This window comes from Piliocolobus tephrosceles, chromosome 7 (genome assembly GCF_002776525.5).
Source record: "Piliocolobus tephrosceles isolate RC106 chromosome 7, ASM277652v3, whole genome shotgun sequence".
NCBI classification, from domain to species: Eukaryota; Metazoa; Chordata; class Mammalia; order Primates; family Cercopithecidae; genus Piliocolobus; species Piliocolobus tephrosceles.
The window spans coordinates 68,035,713-68,052,002 of NC_045440.1; the positions used below are offsets into that span (position 1 = coordinate 68,035,713).

Consider the following 16,290-nt stretch of genomic DNA (forward strand, 5'->3'; position numbering starts at 1 on the left):
CCAGTCTGGAGTGCAGTGGATGGATCACAGTTCACTGCTTCACTGCAGTCTTGCACTTTGGGGCAAGGGATCCCGTCCTGGGCTCAAGCGATCCTACCACCTCAGCCTCCTGAGTACCTGGGACTGAGTACCTAAGTCCAGGCACATGCCATCACACGAAGCGAATTGCTAATTTCTTTTTTAATTTTTTTTGTAGAGAAAAGGTCTTCTTGTGTTGTCCAGGCTGGTTTTGAATTCCTGGCCTCAAGCAATCCTCTCCTGCCTCGGCCTCCCAAAGTGCGGTGATTACAGGCATGAGCCACCATACTCGGCCTTGCTTATGTATTTTCTTACCATTTCCTCCCTTGTACCTCTGTAAAGTAAGCGCCTTGAGGGTAGAGGCTTTTCTTAAAAAAATTTTATTTGTTTATTTTTAGACGGAGTCTCACTCTGTGGCCCAGGCTGGAGTGCAGTGGCGCAATCTCGGCTCACTGCAAGCTCTGCCTCCCGGGTTTACACCATTCTCCTGCCTCAGCCTCCTGAGTAGCTGGGACTACAGGCGCCAGCCACCACACCTGGCTAATTATTTTGTATTTTTAGTAGAGACGGGGTTTTACCATGTTAGCCAGGATGGTCTCGATCTCCTGACCTCGTGATCCACCCACCTCGGCCTCCCAAAGTGTTGGGATTACAGGCGTGAGCCACTGTGCCTGGCCTCTTTTTTTTTTTTTTTTTTTTTAAAGAGACAGGGTTTCATCATGTTGGCCAGGCTGGTCTCGAACCCCTAACCTCATGAACCACCCACCTCGGCCTCCCAAAGTGCTGGGATTGCAGGCATGAGCCACTGTGCCTGGCCTCTTTTTTTTCTTTTTTAAAGAGACAGGGTTTCACCATGTTGGCCAGGCTGGTCTCGAACCCCTAACCTCAAGAACCACCCACCTCGGCCTCCCAAAGTGCTGGGATTACAGGCGTGAGCCACTGTGCCTGGCTTCTTTTTTTTTTTTTTTAAAGAGACAGGGTTTCACCATGTTGGCCAGGCTGGTCTCGAACCCCTAACCTCATGATCCACCCACCTCGGCCTCCCAAAGTGCAAGGATTACAGGCGTGAGCCACTGTGCCTGGCTGAGGGTAGAGACTTTGTCTTATTTATCATGTATCTCCAGTATCTAAGATGTGTTTTTCCAAGGGCCTAGAATAGTGCCTGGAACATGAAATATAATATAGTAGTTACCCCCACCCCCTTATTCAGTTGCCCTCAGTCAACTGTCATCCAAAAATATTTAATGGAAAATCCCAGAAAAAATAATTTGTAAGTTTTAAAATGGATGCTCTTTTTTTCACTCTGTCACCCAGGCTGGAGTGCAGTGGCACAATCCTGGTTTACTGCAACCTCTGGCTCTGGGTTCAAGCAATTCTCCTGCCTCAGCCTCTTGAGTAGCTGGGATTACAGGTGTGCGCCACCACTTGGGGCAAATTACTGTATAGGGTTTCGCCATGTCACCCAGGGTGATCTTAAACTCCTGGCCTCAAGTGATCGGCCTGCCTCGGCCTTCCAAAGTGCTGGGATTACAGGCATCAGCCACCTAGCCCAGCTGAGTACAAGGGATGCTGTTCTGAGTATCATGATGAAATCTTGCACTGGCTTGTTTGTCCTGCCTTTGTCCAGCATTTCCAAACTATACATGCTACCAACCCATTAGTCACTTAGGTTATCATATCTACTGTGTGGTTATTGTAGTGCTTGTTTGTTCAAGCAACCCTTATTTCGCTTGCCCCAAAGTGCAAGAGTAGTGATGCTGACATTGTAACCGCTCCTTTTTTTTTTTTTTTAAAGACAGAGTCTTACTCTGTCACCCAGGCTGGAGTGCAGTGGCACCATCTCGACTCTTTGCAACCTTTGCCTCCAAGGTTCAAGCGATTCTCCTGCCTCAGCCTCCCAAGTAGCTGGGACTACAGGCACCCGCCACCATGCATGGCTAATTTTTTGTATTTTTAGTAGAGATGGGGTTTCACCATGTTAGCCAGGATCGTCTCAATCTCCTGATTGAGTGCTGGAATTACAGGTATGAGCCACTGCACCCAGCCTCCATTTATTATTGTTGTTGTTAATCTCTTAGTATGCCTAATTTATAAATTAAACTTTATCAGAGATATGTACATTTAGGAAAAACTAATATGTATAGCATTCAGTACTACCCATGGTTTCAGGCATCCACTGAGGGTCTTAGAATGTAGCCTTCACATATAAGTTGGGACTACTGTAAATATTTTTTTTTTTTTTTTTGAAACGGAGTCTCGCTGTGTCGCCCAGGCTGGAGTGCAGTGGCCGGATCTCGGCTCACTGCAAGCTCCGCCTCCTGGGTTTACGCCATTCGCCATTCTCCTGCCTCAGCCTCCCGAGTAGCTGGGACTACGGGCGCCCGCCACCTCACCCGGCTAGTTTTTCTGTATTTTTTAGTAGAGACGGGGTTTCACCGTGTTAGCCAGGATGGTCTCGATCTCCTGACCTCATGATCCACCCGTCTCGGCCTCCCAAAGTGCTAGGATTACAGGCTTGAGCCACCGCGCCCGGCCTGTAAATATTTTTTAATAGATTAACTTGATGGGGAGGTTCAGGAAAAGCTACATAGGGGAGATAATATGGAGTTCAGTCTTTAATAGATTAACCTAATGGGGAGGTTCAGGAAAAGCTACATAGGGGAGATAATATGGAGTTCAGTCTTTAAAGAGGATTTGGGTCAGGTGCAGTGGCTCACGCCTGTAGTCCTAGCACTTTGGGAGGCTGGGGCAGGTAGATCACCTGAGGTTAGGAGTTCGAGACCAGCCTGGCCAACATGGCAAAACCCCATCTCTACTATAAATACAAAACTTAGCTGGACGTGGTGGCACATGCCTGTAATCCCAGCTACTCGAGAGGCTGAGGCAGGAGAATCTCTTGAACCAAGGTGGTGAAGGTGGCAGTGAGCCAAGATCACACCACTGCACTTCAGCCTGGATGACAGAGCAAGACTCTGTCTCAAAAAAAAAAAAAAAAAAGAGGATTTAGATGTTGGTCATTAGATAGAATAATCAGCAATAATGAAGGTATTTATTTTGGCTGCACATTTATTCTGGGTATGCATTATTAACATGGTCTAAGAGTAATCATGTAGGCAAAACAGCTTTGTCTTAATGTCATGCAGAAAAAATGATCCTTTGGGATCATTTAGAGGCTAGAAGTTTTGCCCTGTTATCAAACTCCCCTTTCTCTGTTTGGAGTTAAAAAGCATAATAGAATAACTCTTTAAAAGTAATGGCCATTACCAGGCTGGGTGCAGTGGCTCACGCCTAGAATCCCAGCACTTTGGGAGGCTGAGGCGGGCAGATCACTTGAGCTCAGGAGTTCGAGACCAGCCTGGCCAACATGTTGAAACCCTGTCTTTACTAAAGTACAAAAATAAACTGGGCATGGTGGTGCACATCTGTAATCCCAGTTACGCAGGAGGCTGAGGCAGGAGAATGACTTGAACCCGGGAGGTGGAGGTTTCAATGACCCAAGATCATGCCACTGCACTCCAGCCTGGGCAACAGAGTGAGACTCCGTCTCAAAAAATAAAATAAAGGGCCGGGTGCAGTGGCTCATACCTGTAATCCCAGCACTTTGGGAGGCCGAGGTGGGCGAATCCCCTGAGGTCAGGAGTTCGAGACCAACCTGGCTAACCTGGTGAAATCCCGTCTCTACTGAAAATATAAAAATTAGCTGGGTGTGGTGGCAGGCACCTGTAATCCCAGATACTCAGGAGGCTGAGGCAGGAGAATCACTTGAATCTGGGAGGCAGAGGTTGCAGTGATTCGAGATCTCACCATTGCACTCCAGTCTGGGCGACAGAGACTCCGTCTCAAAATAAAAAGAAAAAAATAAAATAAAATGTGAAATATATTTTAATTCAGAATTTATCCCATGAATGTCTTACATTTTTCACATTGTAAGTTGAAACAACTACCTGAGTTGTGCTTCCTAAGGTCTTCTTATTTTAAACATTCACCCTGATTATTCAATGGCATTTTAGATATTTTGAGGAATTCATTTGTGCTAGAATACATATATTTATTTTCATAATTATCTATTGCTTATAGCAGCTTTGGGATGAACCAGGTAATAGATCTGAATTTGGAAACAAGGTCGATGTAACATTTTTAGGGTCACCAAATGGCTGTGTGGAAGTAGTTCTGAAACAAAAGCTGTTTTGGGAGAAAAAAGCTCATTCTTCTTCCTGTGGTTTGTATATCAAGAAATTATACCACAGCTCATTGCATTGCCAAACTAGAAACTTTAAGGTCATAGCAATGGCTCAACTCATGGTTGACTGTTTCGAGGAAGCCTTCTATAGCCCTAGGCTGAGTTAGGGCTATCACAATACTTATAAAAACAGTATCATATTATAGTCTCATTACTGGTTGATTGGTCAACCTTGTTTTCAAATTCTTGAAGATCAAGACCATATATTCCTTCCTTTGTTCTACGCTGAGTAGTATTAGTGCCTGACAAATATGTAGATGGCCAATACATATTTGATTAAATGAATAATTGAATGAATATGGCATGATATGATATAACATGACATTAATATAGCTGGTACAAATTAGAGTAAGTTCAGTCAGAATAATTTCAAGTACTTCCCCAAAAAGAAGTAGCCAAGAGAGAGTTCAGGTCTAGTCATAGTTACTAGAAACTCATTCATTGGGAGATCAGGCTTAAGGGGCAAGAAATCTAGTCTCTAGAAGAAAAAGTTTGATGGGAAAATAATGCAAAGAAGAAATACTTACCTTCTCAGAGAAACTTTTATTCTGTTGGTGAAGGATAGAGGTATTGGAGTATAAAGGAGAAAACTAAATAAGAGGACAGAATTATACACATAAATACATTAAGAAGTAGGGATTCATTAGCTAATTTTAGAAAAAATCCAGAGTAGTTTCTAATGTGATGTATTTATTTTATAGCTATTTCAAAACACATACTTTTCAATCATAATTTCATGTAAATATCTTAAAAATTAATTTCTCTTTACACTACCTTCACATGCAGAAGTTGGTTGTCAACGGCTATGAGCTGATTAAGATTCTCCAGTATTTCTAAGTCTCTAATGTCATCAATATTATTATTGCTGATATTCAATATAGAGAGGGATTTCTGTAAGAAAAATAACCAAGTTAGCATTAGTAAATAGTCTAAATATTTTATATAGGAACCAGAAATCCTAATCTTTGAAAATTTTAAGCTTGATCAGTTCAGGTTGTTTTCCTCTTTAGGCAAAAACATCAAAAGCCATGAAATCCTTTTTATTGCATTTTTTTTTTCAGATGAAAGTTTTAGAACCACAGTATGTCATATAACTTACCCTTTCTCCCTATAATTCCTCCATAAGTCATATTTTTCTTTTCCAAGATACAAAATAAACTTATAGCATAAAAAAGCCAAGAATCAAAAAGCAAAGAAAGAAAAAAAGATGCCCCCGTAAACAAGTAACACAATATAGAAAAAATGCTTACTGTAGCTTCAGCAAATTATCATTTCGTGCTAAATATTACTAACATTTGTACTTACATAGGGGCTGGGTGCGGTGGCTCATGCCTGTAATCTCAGCACTTTAGGAGGTGAAGCGGGCAGATCACTTGAGGTCAGGAGTTCAAGACCAGCCTGGCCAACATGGCGAAACCCCATCTCTACTAAAAATACAAAAAATTAGCTGGGCATGGTGCCGCACGCCTGTAGTCCCAGCTACTCGGGAGACTGAGGCAGGAGAATCGCTTGAACCTGGGAGGTGGAGGTTGCAGTGAGCAGAGATCACACCTGGGAGACAGAGCAAAACTCTGTCTCAAAAAAAGATTTATACTTAACATAGGAAGAAATAGTTTTTGTCTTTATTTTACTACATAGGAAACATGATCAAGAATAAAATAATATCTGGTTTTTATTTTTCTCTCTACCTGTCTATATGGTTTTCTCCTATCAATCCATATGTTCAGGAATTACTTAAAATAATAATTAGCTAATTAACAGGAATTTCAGTATTGTTGTAACACTATAACACTAAATCAGAATCATCTTACGAGGCTTAGGAATCTCTGCCAAGATGGAGTCAATCATCGCTTCATGGCCTTTTGGCTAAGATCAAGTGCAGTATCTGTTCTTATTAGTTTAAGTTTAAAAAAAACATGGAGGCATCCATGCATAGTCAACCTTTAGAAAAAATATTTCCTGATACTAAAGTATTGGGAGAACTACCTCTTAATTTTTATAAATTTGGGTCAAAATCCATCCACTATCCTCTATTTCTGGGCCCTCTAAAATAAAACTGATGAGGCTGGGCACGGTGGCTCACACCTGTAATCCCAACACTTTAATCCCAGACTAGCCTGGCCAACATGGTGAAACCCCATCTCTACTAAAAATACAAAAATTAGTCGGGCGTGGTGGCGCATGCCTGTAGTCCCAGCTACTTGGGAGGCTGAGGCAGGAGAACTGCTTGAACTGGGGAGGTGGAGGTTGCAGTGAGCAGAGGTCGTGCCACTGCACTCCAACTTGGGCGACAGGGTTTATTTTTATTTTTAAAATAAAAATAAAATAAAATAAAACTGATGAAATCTGTAAAACAACTACCATGTCCCATTTATGTCCCTTGCCCCAGAATTAAAGTTAGCCTATCCCAATAAGTCTGTTGTTTTGAGGATTAGCAGGAGCCTAAGTGGTACCCTCTGGCTTCTCAATTTATTATGGCACCTCCATCCAATGTAACTGGTTTCAGGCAACACAATTAGAGCCCCAACCCCAGGGCTCCCAGGCCTACATAGTTCTGATGTGGTAGAGCTGTATGTAGTGCAATCTACAATCAAATCAGGATCCCGGAAGAAAACAACTTATTATTACAATGGCTCTCTACTATATTGTTTAAAAGTTTCCAAATAATTGCACATTCCTCTCTCCTTAGGCTTTTTCCTAAAATTTAAAATGTTGAGCCGTGATAATCACCAAGGTCCACATTATGAATGAATGAACATCTGTATTAGAACTTCAGTTAACATACCTTTTCACATTCTTCTTCTCATCCTTCCAGTTACCCAAAGAGGCAAGTTTTATTATCCCACTTTAAAATGCTGAGTCTTTGAGATTGTACCTGAGAAAATCAGCTTCAGTCCTCAGATAAACTCTGAGCTGGCCATATAAAATGCAGAGGATGTACAATGTCCAAATATACCTTCACCACATTCCTGTTTCATTATAACTTGTTAATCACTATATTCCTTGTCAAAATATTCAAATGTGAACTTACTGCCAGAGAATGAAGAGTTCTTGGATCAAACAGAAGCTTTTCCCCGAGGGGAAGCCTCTGATTCTCAACATGAAGCTCTCTTAGTTCTCCTAATCCTTCTAAACCTTCTATGACAGCAATGTAATTGCCTCCCAGATACCTGCAAAACATAGACATAGTTCTAAATAGACATTCTGAGAATGTCATGGTCTTTATTAAGCGTGACAAAAGTGTAATAACAAAATCATTGAGCTGAACAAAATTATAAATGAGGAATTTTGTGTTATATTAAATCTATGAAAGGTTGGTTTATCTAAATGAGAACAAATTATATTCTTACATTTCATTTAGTCTAGAAGTACATGTTTTTGCTTTTTAAAAAAGTGAGCGAATTGTAATCGTTATTATCAAACTATCTACCAGGGCTCTTATGAAGAGTGCAATCTACAATCTTATGCAATCTACAATCTCTTATGAAGAGCCCTGGTAGATAGTTTGATAATAACCATTTCTGTGTTGTAGGTTTAAAAAATGAAGATTTCACGGCTAGACACAGTGGCTCACACCTGTAATCCCAGCACTTTGGGAGCCTGGAAGTTTAAGACCAGTCTGGGCAACCTAGGAAGATCCCATCTCTAAATAAATAAATAAATAAGCCAGCCAGCCAGTCATTGTGGTGCATGCTTGTGGACCCAGCTACTCAGGAAGCTGAAGTGGGAAGATCACTTGGACCTAGGGCATCAAGGCTGCGATGAGTCATGATCACGCCACTGCACTCGAGCCTGGGTGGCAGAGCGAGACTCTGTCTCAAAACTAAGAGATAAAAGGAAAAATGAAGATATCTGGGCCTAACCCCTGGAGATTCTAATTTGGATATGTAGGTTGGAACCCAGTGCTCTTCATTTTTAATAAGCATTCACCAGCCAACTCTTGTGTCTCCATTCTGAGGCTTTTGGCCGGTTCTTTGAGGAGCATGATAGTTATTCCAGTCTGGGAAATTGGATCCACCAATCTTCATTGCCTAATTATAATCACTATAGGCAGTAAATGCCGTTTTACAATCAAGTTTACATCAATAGGATCAATTATATGACCCAGATGGTATGAGATGTGTGATTCTGAAAGGCACATAACTCATCTGGGTTCCATGGAAACTTCTTTTATCAGTTGAGCCCACATGAGGATGTTTTAAGTATCCCTATTAGCCCTTAAGACAACCCTTCCCCAGAATGAAAAGTGTATCAGGCTTAATAAAACACAAATTATTAATATTATATGTGAAACAATTTACTTCTTGTTAATAATAGTACGAGAAAATAGAAATTGAGGTCTGTTCCACAAAACCCATGTGGGAATCATATGCTTTTTTTTCATATAAGTATGAAATCATATCAATTTCATATTCAATCTACTTTTGGAATTTAATGCAAAAAATGGAAATGCCTTCATGCAAAAAAATATAAGTACCATAATCATAAAAATCAGATACATTATTAAAAAATAAAAGCACTTACAGTTTTTCCAGTTTCTTTAATGACCTGAGGTTCTCTATACATGAAATACAATTGTTTTGTAGGTACAAGTGGGTCAGATTTGTGGCATAATTCAGGTTAGTGATTTGACTAATACAATTATCATATAAATATAAAACACTAAGATTTTTGCAAAGAGAGAGGTCTTCCTAAAAGGGAAACAAAAACATGTTAAATGTAATTTCTCCTGAAAACTTGTTTGTTTTTAACAAAAATTTTCAGTTGATCATTCTGCAAATTTCCCTAAGATTAATATAAGAGAACAGTATTTCTCTGTTCTTGGCACAGTTAAAACAAGACTAGACTGATTACAAAAGAAATTCTGTAATATTTTTTCTTTTTTAAAGAAATTCTGTAATTATATCAATAAAACTGGAATTGTTAAGATTTTCCCAGAGCAAGCAATTTTCCTTGGAAGCCATTAGGCTCCTCTGGAAGTTGAAACATTGAATAAATTATTGTCTCAACATTACAAATAGAGGTTAATATTTCTGTAGGATTGGAAGTCAATTATTGTGGTTTATAATACTGAAAACTGGAAGTCATCTAGATATCCAGAATAATAGATTAATTTTTTTTGTTGTTTTGAGATGGAGTCTCGCTCTGTTGCCCAGGCTGGAGTGCAGTGACACGATCTTGGCTCACCATAACCTCTGCCTCCTGGGTTCAAGTGATTCTCCTGCCTCAGTCTCCTGAGTAGCTGGGACTACAGGTGTGCACCACCATGCCTGGCTAACTTTTGTATTTTTAGTAGAGATGGGGTTTCACTATGTTGGCTAGGCTGGTCTTGAACTCCTGACCTTGTGTTCCACCTGCCTTGGCCTCCCAAAGTGCAAGGATTACAGGTGTGAGGCACCGCACACAGCCTCATACATTAATTTTTTAAAAACTATGATAATGCTATCAAAAGAAATACCATAGAACCATTAAATATCCTTTTGTTTCTTCAGTAATATCTAATACATAGTTAAGTGAAATTCATAATATGTAGTTAAGTGAAAATAGTACATTTAATATGACCCACTATTGTAAAATTATATGAATAAAAGACTGAAAGGATATTACCTAAATATTAAAAGTGATTGTGTCTGAATAGGATTACATTCTTTCTTTTTATATGTATTTTATATGAATAAGAACACCAATTACTTTTTTTTTTTTTGAAACAGGGTCTGCCCAGACTGGTGTCAAACTCTTGGGCTCAAGTGATCCTAGCGCCCCAGCCTCTCGAGTAGCTGGGATTATAGGCATGCGCCACCATGCCCAGCTACCAGTTACTTTTGAGACAAAATAATTAAAGGGATTTTTTAAAAGGCTGCCATTTCTTGTGTCATGGCAGATCAGCCTAGAGTAAATAGACTAGTGGTGAAGTTCTGCTCAAAAATTTCTCAGCCTTAATTAAGTTAACTTCTTTTAAAATACAGCTATGTGTTGGAAACTGTAAGTTTAGAAGTTATTCTCATTTTAGTGTGAATTACTTTAACCAATTTGCCTTCCTTCTATCAAAGATCATCCACCCTGGAGGAGCACTGATTGATGTGAGGACAGAGTATGAAATAGGGACTTTACTGGGGCCTCTCCAGAGAAAGTAGTCTTATATGATATCATGAAGTAGAGAGTTCTGGGCAACAAAAGAGAAACATGAGATTTGGGCAAAGGAATCATGGGAAGAAGGATCACCAGGAAACCAGAAGGGGATCTAGAATGGGAGCTGGGTTGGGGTCCCTACAAAAAAATCGAGTATTTAATTGATCATTTTGCCTGGGGCATTAGTATTTCTTTCATTTGTTCAATAAATATTTATTAAGCATGTAATATGAGTCAGGCATTGTAATGGATGAGGGATTTAGAGTGATGTGAAACAATAGACATGATTTCTGCCCTCAGGTAGCTCCTGGGTTTCCAAGAAAATCTATCTCACCTGTAGTCTAGCATTTACTGTAGACAACAGATACCAACACAGATGGCCTAAAAGTGTTATTGCAGCCTTTAAAGTTTCCCAAATTACAGCCAAGAATTACCTTAGTGCTGAGAAAATGTAGTTTCAGATTATATCCAGATAAACATAAACTTGTCTGATATAATTGACCCAGTATAACATACATTTACATAACCAGTTAAATTATGTGCAAAAAAGATTTCACTGTTAAACTCTTTTTTTCTTGTGTGAATTTTAATTTTAATTTCCATAGTTTTGGGGGTACAGGTGGTTTTTGGTTACATGGATAGGTTCTTTTTTGAGACGTAGTCTCACTTTGTGGCCCAGGCTGTATTACAGGTATGACCCACCACGCTTAGCCAGGATAAATTCTTTAGTGGTGAGTTCTGAGATTTTAGTGCACCCTTCACCTGAGCAGTGTACACTGTACCCAATATGTAGTCTTTTATCCCCCACCCCCTTCCCAACTTTGTCTCACTGATGAACTTTTGAAATATGGTACTCACATAGTTACTTCTTAACATTTTGGTATACTTAAAAAATTCATATTTCAAGGTTTTACAATAATACAAAAGTAATTATTGTCTATGAAATTATTTCCCAACATACACTTTCAAATCTAGTTTGCTACACTATACAGTGTTGTAGGAGAACAGTAATACAAATATTTAAAATATATATATTTAAAAATCACAATGGTATATTTTATAGATTTAATTTTAACAAATTTAATATCACAAGTAGGAAGTTAAAATAAAAACACAATATAAAGCTTACTGATAAAAACAAGTTAATAAGGCCAAGTGCGGTGGCTCACATGTGTAATCTCAGCACTTTGGGAGGCCAAGGCAGGCAGATCACTTCTTGATCTCAGAAGTCTGAGCTCAAGAACTCAACATGGCAAACCTGGCAACATGGCGAAACCCCCCCATCTGTACTAAAAATACAAAAGTTAGCTGGGCATGGTGGCACATGCCTGTAATCCCAGCTACTCAGGAGGCTGAGGCACAAGAGTCACTTGAACCTGGGAGGTGGAGGTTGCAGTGAGCTTTGATCATGTCACTATATTCCAGCCTGGGCAACAGACCGAGAGAGACTCTACCTCAAAAAAAAAGTTGATAAGAATAATGAAAATACAGTTAATATATTAGGTATGCCCCCAAACCAATTCCTAAACTTTACATTATTAATTATATAAAAATAGGAAATAATTTCAAAGTTCTTACAATTGCATCTATATTTTTGTCTGAAAAATTTATATGAGTTATTTTCTTCAGGCACTGTGAAATGGTTTCTTCTTTTCGGGGTTTAAGATTGCTGTTTCTGGCAATTAGATCCAAGGTCAGTCGAACCATAATTTCTTTATAAATCAAACTCTCAGCAAAAGCTCTGTTTTGATACCATGTCAAGAAGTAGGTTTAGGTATTATTTCCAGCTTTCTAAAGATTAAAGAAAAAAGCATGATGATTATCATAGCAATTTAAGGAAAAGTTATTCTGACTTACTCTTTAAATAATTCCCTTATATGAAACTATTTGATAAGCTAGTTTATAGACATCTTTAGGGGCACCTGAGGTATTTTCTAAGTTTATAGACTTAACTTCATAAAAAGATGTAAAGCATCAAAATTAAACGCACAATACTCATTACTCATTTACTTTTAGTTTTAAATCTTTTCTTCTTCCTGAGTAGCATTTGAATCATTGCAAGTACTCTTTTTTCTTTCTTTTTTTTCTTTTCTTTCCCTTTTTTTTTTTTTTTTTTTTGAGATGGAGTTTCGCTCTTGTCGCTCAGGCTGGAGTGCAGTGGTGCGATCTCAGCTCACTGCAATCTCTGCCTCCCAGGTTCAAACGATTCTCCTCTCAGGCCTCCAGAGTAGCTGGGATTACAGGAGCGTGCCACCACGCCCAGCTAAGTTTTATATTTTTAGTAGAGATGGGTTTTCGCCATATTGGCCAGGATGGTCTCGAACCCCTGAGCTCAGGCAATTGGCCCGCCTCAGTCTCCCAAAGTGCTGAGATTACAGGTGTGAGCCACTGCGCCCAATCTATTTTTTCTTTTAAGAGACTGGGTCTCACATTATGGTTCCCAGGCTGGAGTGCAGTGGTATGGTCTTGGCTCACTGCAACCTCTGTCTCGTGGGTTCAAGCGATTCTCCTGCCTCAGCCTCCCAAGCTGCTGGGATTACAAGCACGTGCCATCATACCCAGCAAATTTTTGTATTTTTAGTAGAGATGGGGTTTCGCCATGTTGGCCAGGCTGGTCTTGAACTCCTGACCTTGTGATCTGCCCACCTCAGCCTCCCAAAGTGCTGGGATTACAGGCATGAGCCACCACGCCCGTCCCCCTGCCTTTTTTTTTTTTTTTTTTGGTTGGTTGGTTGGTTTGTTTGTTTGTTTTTAGAGATGGGGTCTTGCTCTGTCTCCAAGGCTGGAGTGCAGTGGCGCAATCTCGGCTCACCGCAACCTCTGCCTCCTGGGTTCAAGCAATTCTCTGCCTCAGCCTCCTGAGTAGCAGGGATTACAGGCGCCCGCCACCATGCCCGGCTAATTTTTGTATTTTTAGTAGAGACAGGGTTTCACCATCTTGGCTAGGCTGGTCTTGAACTCCTGACCTTGTGATCCACCCACCTCGGCCTCCCAAAGTGCTGGGATTACAGGCATGAGCCATCGCGCCCGGCCTTATGAGCATCTTTTAAAGGATTATTATTCACTCTTGGAGTCAAAAAGGCCCTCAAGGAATATCCTCCAATGTTCTCATTTCACAGGTGAAGAAACTAAGTCCCAGAGATTTATCTTAAGCTACTCAAGCTAGTGACAGTTGAGAAAGGGACCAGGTCTCTTGGCTCCTTTTCCCATAGTACCCATAGAGACCTTATGTCTGAAACCCCTAAATCAGAACACATGGTGTGAAAACCTTAAGTACACAGGACAATGGTACAAAATACTTGAAAATGAAGCTGGCCTAGAAATTTATGTTTTATTAGTACGACCATAATCCACAAAGAGGCAACATAATCCAGGGGATTTTTTTGTTTGTTTTTTTGTTTTGTTTTGTTTTTGAGATGAAGTCTTGCTCTTGTTGCCCAGGCTGGAGTGCAATGGCGCGATCTTGGCTCACTGCAACGTCCGCCTCCTGGGTCCAAGCAATTCTCCTGCCTCAGCCTCCCGAGTAGCTGAGATTACAGGTGCCTGCCACCACGCCCGACTGATTTTTGTTTTTTTAGTAGAGACAGAGTTTCACTATGTTGGCCAGGCTGGTCTCAAACTCCTGACCTCAGGTGATCCGCCTGCCTCAGCCTCCTAAAGTGCTGGGATTACAGGCATGAGCCACTGTGCCCGACCACTCCAGCGTTTTTCAATCCAGATTTGCCTGGTTCAGATTTTGGCTTCATCCCTTACTAGTTAGGCATCTTGGGCAGGTTACTTCAATTTCTTACAAAATAAGGATAATAATGGTCCCTATTTCCAAGGGATAATGTGAGGATTGGTGAAATAATCATTATAGAGTGTTCTGCACAGTACCTGGTACATAGGTCAATAAACATTCGCTATCATTATTATTATTATGTTACTGGTTTGTTCACAGATAAGGTTATCTTTACTGTCTCACTGGAAATATATCAGGACTGTTAAATATGAGAAACATGCCGGGGGCGGTGGTGCATGCCTGTAGTCCCAGCTACTCGGGAGGCTGAGACAAGATTACTTGAGCTCATGAGTTCCAGGTTAGAGTAAGCTATGATCATGCCACTGCACTCCAGCCTGGGTGACAGAGGGAGACTGTCTCTAAATAAGTAAATAAAATATTGCCATATATTGTCTATAGATTTGAGGTAGCCCATTTTTTTTCAATTGCTGAGGAAGTATAGCTATTTAAGTGATAAATACCCCAGTTTCCCCAATTGTGCTTCACATTCGTTTACTACAAATGTAACCAAAAATGCAGTTTAAAATTAAACATTATTCCAGTGTATATGGAATTTAACCAACCAAATACCTCAATGTGTACAATATTCTGTACATGAAATCAGTGCTTAGGAGAAAAAATGAATTCAGTAGACTATAAATTAAATTTATATACTCACACATTGTCATTACCCAGGCTATGTTATTGTAAATTGCCCACAATAAAATATTTGAAGATATGGAATGTATTCTTAGACTCTTCAAAATGCAAAGTACAACCTACAGATTAAAATGATAAAATCTTAAGCCTCAGAACTGAGCAGAAAAAAAATAATAAAATCTTCATAGATTTTTGAAATTTGCATATATCTGATTATTTTTATAACAAAATTTTAAGCTTATTGTTGACTTTTCAGATCACATTTCAAATATGATACTATATTCTGAACAAAGTATCTAATTCAATTAAAATAACATTAATATTACCTTGAAAATATTTCATAAAATATTTCACAATAAAAGTATAAGAATAGTATAACACCCATGGACCTACAGATCAGCTTAAAATATAAAACATTACAAATACATTTGAAACCCCTGTATACCTTTCTTCCTCTTCATTCTCTTAAATTTAGGATTTATCTAAAATTTAGACTATTCATGTTTTTATGCTTTTACTACAGATGTATGTATACCTAAATAATATATAGTACTGTTTTTCACAATTTAACATGTCATCAATGATATTAATATTATTCTGTCTTCAGCTTTCTTTTCTGCTTTATGTTTTGTATGTGAGAGTCATGTGGGTTGATGTGTGTAGTTCTAGAATATTAACTATACAATATTCCATTGTAAGAAATTAATTTTTCCTAATGACTGATCTTTGGGTATTTCCTTTTTTTTTCGTTTTTACAATGTTGCTTTTATGATTTTGTATGTATCATTTAGCACATGTGCAAGAGCTTCTTTAAAGTCTAAAACTAGGAGTGGCCACTCTGGGTTGGACATTTCAACTTTACTATATATACTGCCAAATTTTTCTCCAAAGGAATTTTACCACTGGCAAGTAAAAGAGTTCCCACTGCTCTACAATGCAGCCTGCACCATTGTTGGCACCTGATATTGTCAATCTTTAACTTTTTGCCAAGCTGATGGGTATAAAATGGTGTCTCATTACTGTGTTTTAATTTGCCTTTCTCTACTTATTGAGAGACTGAGAGTATTTTCCTGATTATTGGCCATGTGGAGTTTCTCTTCTGTTAATTGCTATTTCTTATATTTTGCCCATTTTTCCCACTGAGTTCTGCTTTTCTAAGAAATTGGTAGAACACACACACATTTCTATTACATACTAATATTTCATTGATAACATGTGTTGCAAATGTCTTTTCCCAGACTGTAGCTTGTCTTTTCTTTTCTCTCTTTTTCACTTGTTAGTTTGCTTTTAATGGTATCATCTAAAAAACAGAAACTTCATTTTTTAATATAGTCAAATGTATCATTATTTTTCTTATGTTTTGTGCTTTTTGTGGCTTATTTAATAACACCTTCCCTACCTTAATTTCAGAAAAAATGACCTATATAGTCTTCTGAACATGTTAAAGTTTTCCTTGATGCATTCCGGTCTTTATCTAGAGTTG

General features: G+C 39.1%; 1 protein-coding gene and 1 pseudogene across 3 annotated transcripts in view; one reads left to right on the forward strand and one right to left on the reverse strand.

Moving 5' to 3' along the window:
* Positions 1-16,290, reverse strand: part of PPP1R42 (protein phosphatase 1 regulatory subunit 42) — a 76,678-nt gene that overhangs the window by 48,631 nt on the left and 11,757 nt on the right. For 2 of the 3 annotated variants that reach the window (XM_023222314.3, XM_026455050.1), the window contains exons 2-5: positions 11,966-12,178; positions 8,783-8,949; positions 7,290-7,428; positions 5,033-5,149 (exon numbers count right to left, since the gene is read on the reverse strand). In XM_023222314.3, the coding sequence (XP_023078082.2) occupies positions 5,033-5,149; positions 7,290-7,428; positions 8,783-8,949; positions 11,966-12,094 (552 nt within the window). In that variant the 5' untranslated portion in view covers positions 12,095-12,178. Of the gene's footprint in view, positions 1-5,032; positions 5,150-7,289; positions 7,429-8,782; positions 8,950-11,965; positions 12,179-16,290 lie in introns of those variants that run through there. The other variant, XM_026455049.1, reaches the window with a different exon arrangement.
* On the forward strand, positions 6,105-6,278 carry LOC111549292 (annotated as a pseudogene).